This window comes from Etheostoma spectabile, chromosome 20 (assembly GCF_008692095.1).
Source record: "Etheostoma spectabile isolate EspeVRDwgs_2016 chromosome 20, UIUC_Espe_1.0, whole genome shotgun sequence".
In the NCBI taxonomy this organism is placed as follows: domain Eukaryota; kingdom Metazoa; phylum Chordata; class Actinopteri; order Perciformes; family Percidae; genus Etheostoma; species Etheostoma spectabile.
In genome coordinates this window covers 14,371,391-14,375,005 of record NC_045752.1, presented here as the reverse complement: position 1 = coordinate 14,375,005, position 3,615 = coordinate 14,371,391, and the positions used below count along the sequence as shown (strand labels likewise).

Below are 3,615 nucleotides of genomic sequence, written 5' to 3'. Positions count from 1 at the left end.
GTGGTACAGTCCCTTAATTGCTCTAGGAGTAAGAAATGGATTTCAGAAGTTGTTCACCATTTGATATCTGAATGTTATATCCGCCGTGTCAAAAACTATGAAGTTATTCACATTCCAAACCTCGTCTCCGATCACAGCACCCTGATCTGTCAACCGTTTCACCTCAGAGGAGATGGTTGATGCAAAGTAGTTGCACAGGATGTGTGCTCATTCTGTGATCGAGCAACCTTGCAACTCGTGTTACACAGTTTGCCTCCAAGCTCAGCGTGATCGAAGTGTCATCTCAGTGAAAATCCTGATCGTATAGGAAACTATTTTGCTGATATGTTGAATAATGGTGCAGTTCAGAGCCAATTAGCTCCTCGGCTTCCAAACACCTAAACACTTTAACCACTACCACATCAATGCAGAGTAGCCTAAGCCTATACAAGCTGCGATGATGGAGACGTTACAACAGGCCAGTGTGGGGTTGTTATCCAAACTTAAGGTCAAGGCCATCTGAGACAGACAACGGCAACATGTTATGTTATAATGTTGGCAACATCAAGAGACAATTTGACCACCTTTTATGTCAATATCTCCAGGTCAATACAGTGTCGACTTACTTTTGTTTTATTAGAAGAGAAAAGAAGCGCCGTTTCAACGCGGTCTTCCATGCGATCGTGGGCCTTTTAGAAGTTTCTTCATCCAGCCTGGAACTACAGTGTCTTTGTACAATAAATCCATATGGATGAATGCATTCATCCCGTTACGTAATCTCCTATAACCTTATATCTCCGCATCGCTGTAAGCTAGCGTCGTTCTGTCTGTTCAGCCTGAAGGCTGACATCCGGAGGGCGTCTGTTTGATCGTAGCAACCTTCCAGATGCATTGGTATCCGACCTAGAACTTCACCGTCTTTTTAAAAACTTTCCACAATAATTCCAGAACGATACATCCACAACTGAACGATTATGATTTAGTCATCTTTATCTGACAGTAAAGGTCAGACTTCCTGAATTTACCAGGCTGAGAGTGTGTCACCAATCACGGGCTGTCGTTCTGATAATCTTCTTCTTCTTTGGCGTTTTACGGCAGCGGCAATCGCAAAGACTTACTGCAACCTATGGCTGCAACATCTTCTCTATCCCAAACTTGAAACAAATGAGCTGAAATAATGATGTAACAGCATACATGAGATAAATAATGCATAGATTTTCATTTGCGCATTTGTATAGTAGTGTAAGGCCCGGGGCATATTGAGCATGGGTGAATAGGTTTTCTTGGGTTTACATATTTTATGTGACTTTTTTTATGTGTAGACTAATTGAATTGACACAAACTGCAGTTATGAAACAGTCTGTCGTCGTACTATGCGACTTGTTGACAGGGATAGAGTCAGGAGAAAGGCAGCTCCCTCAGCCAATACATAACCCTCACCTGATATAAGAAGCAGCGCTGTGTGTGTGTGTGTGTGTGTGTGTGTGTGTGTGTGTGTGTGTGTGTGTGTGTGTGTGTGTGTGTGTGAGATTTGGCCTACTGATGTCTCACAGCAAATCCATTGGTGATGGCACAACTAACATTTTGGATAAAAGCGCGTGGACTTTTCTGTTTTTTTAGTTGTGTTAGTTACACTGTTTATTTCTTTTCCCCCTGACTCCCAAGACATGGGAGAACAGTTTTCAAAAGCTTAAGTCCAATCCATTATTGTTCTCTGTGTGATTTCGATACATTGCTGTGAGATTAAAATTCTGTTCAGTTTTTTCTTTTGTCTTCATAGTCATATAACAATTCATACATTCATTTGACGTCCCTGCAGCGCTCATATCCTGACAGCCCAGGTTGTCCTGAAAAAGAAAGGATGTCCATAACTTGTGCATAACAGGGTTAAGGTCAACAAGCATTATAACATTAGGGAAACTAGGCAAACCAAATGTTTCGTTTATCATACATAATTGTACATTTTAGTCAATCATAACCCACTTCCACTGATAGTCCTTTAAATATGTTGACCTTTGACTCCTTCAGACGAAGTGACGATGGAAGAAGTGGGCCAGTCCACCCAGCTGAGGGCGGGGGAGCTCATCATCATCGTGGTGGTACTTATCATGTGGGCAGGTGAGGACAAAACTGTTCATTAAAGCAGGATCACACAGCTTCACACACAACTTATCAAAACAACAGAAAACGTATAAAAGCAGGAGCATTCGTTTGGGTTTAACCAGTCGGCTGATCATGAAGACGCTCTGCCTCTCCTCCCAGGTGTGATCGCTCTCTTCTGTCGCCAGTACGACATCATCAAAGACAACGAGCCCAACAACAACAAGGACAAAGCCAAAAACTCCTCCGAGTGCAGCACTCCTGAACATCCGACAGGGGGGCTGTTGCGCAGTAAGGTATAACCCACCCCCACCTCCTCCTCCCCACCCCCTCCGGGTGCCTTCCCCACAGCGGCGCCGGGCAGGTGAATGGTCCCTGGCCACTTTTAGACTTTTTCCACTGACATGCACAATCATAGTATCATCTGAAACTCAGCTTCAGCTTCAAGCTGAACACTGCTTTAACATGCCCCCATTGTGTGCATGACTGCAACCTTCAAATAAACAAAAAATACACACTAGTCATGGCTTCTAATAAGTTCTTTTTTTTGACAAACGCACAGAACCTTATACCATATCCATTTCCTGCCCTCAAAGCAGTGCAGAACACAAGGCAAAATAAATTGTTATCCCTTTAACTCGCTTGCTTTAGAACATGAGTGCAGAGGCATCCTCATGCTCATTGAAGACGCTTATTGTATGAGTCCCGTGGGTCCTGCAACCTTCTCATACCTGTCATCTTCCTCTTTTCTCCCTCAGTTCCCCAAGAACAACAACAACAACAATAGAATGCCATCTGTCAACATCATTGAGGTGTGACTGCCAGAACATCTTCTCTTTATCTAAAAGACTTTGTGTTCTCACAAGCAAGAAGGCCCCTTGTATAGGCCCATCTGCTCGTCAGGATGAGGGTACGACTGTGGGCCCCCTCGGCAGCGCTTACTCTCCTTTGGCACGGGGCCTGCCGCCGAAGCGAAGCTGCAGGACTCTGGGGGTCAGGCACGGCCTGGCCGGAGCTGGTCTGAGGGCAGAGTCTGCAGCAGAGTGACTGCGGCGAGAGTTCAGAGGCTGCTCCGTGCTCAAGAACTACTGGACCATGTGGCAGCAGAGATTAGGGCCAATTGGCTCCGGTGGTGGAAAAAAAAAACAACCCCAGGGACCAAAGCTGATGAACTTTTCATTTTCTCTCTCTGTCACCTCTTTCTTCTCACCGTCTTTCAGTGCACTATAAACAACCACAAAACTTGACATTTCCAATTACCGGGTGGCTCTAAGATGCATCCACTTTGTCGAAATCGTCTCCTGTACTTTAATCTCCCACACCTTATTTTCTTCATAATGTTTTATACGCTCTCTGAATTGAAGGTAGACACTGTAGATCATTCATGTGTATTATTGCAGTTTTACTTATTTTACTTTTAAAAAGCTGCCAGCAGTCCTGTTATCCTTCTTTTTTTTTTTAGATCCTCCCTCAGGCAAGGAAACTCCTGTGGGAAATGTTTACATTCTGGCAATCTCATTCCTCTCTTCTGTCCCC

General features: G+C 44.3%; 1 protein-coding gene across 5 annotated transcripts in view; it reads left to right on the top strand.

Annotated features, from left to right (window-relative positions):
* The window catches only part of fndc5a (fibronectin type III domain containing 5a), a 33,057-nt gene that overhangs the window by 28,790 nt on the left and 652 nt on the right, over positions 1–3,615 (top strand). For 4 of the 5 annotated variants that reach the window (XM_032500579.1, XM_032500576.1, XM_032500577.1 and 1 more), the window contains exons 4-6: positions 2,008–2,097; positions 2,242–2,375; positions 2,838–3,443. In XM_032500579.1, coding sequence (XP_032356470.1) covers positions 2,008–2,097; positions 2,242–2,375; positions 2,838–2,897 — 284 coding nt within the window. In that variant the 3' untranslated portion in view covers positions 2,898–3,443. Of the gene's footprint in view, positions 1–2,007; positions 2,098–2,241; positions 2,444–2,837; positions 3,444–3,615 lie in introns of all 5 variants that reach the window. The other variant, XM_032500578.1, reaches the window with a different exon arrangement.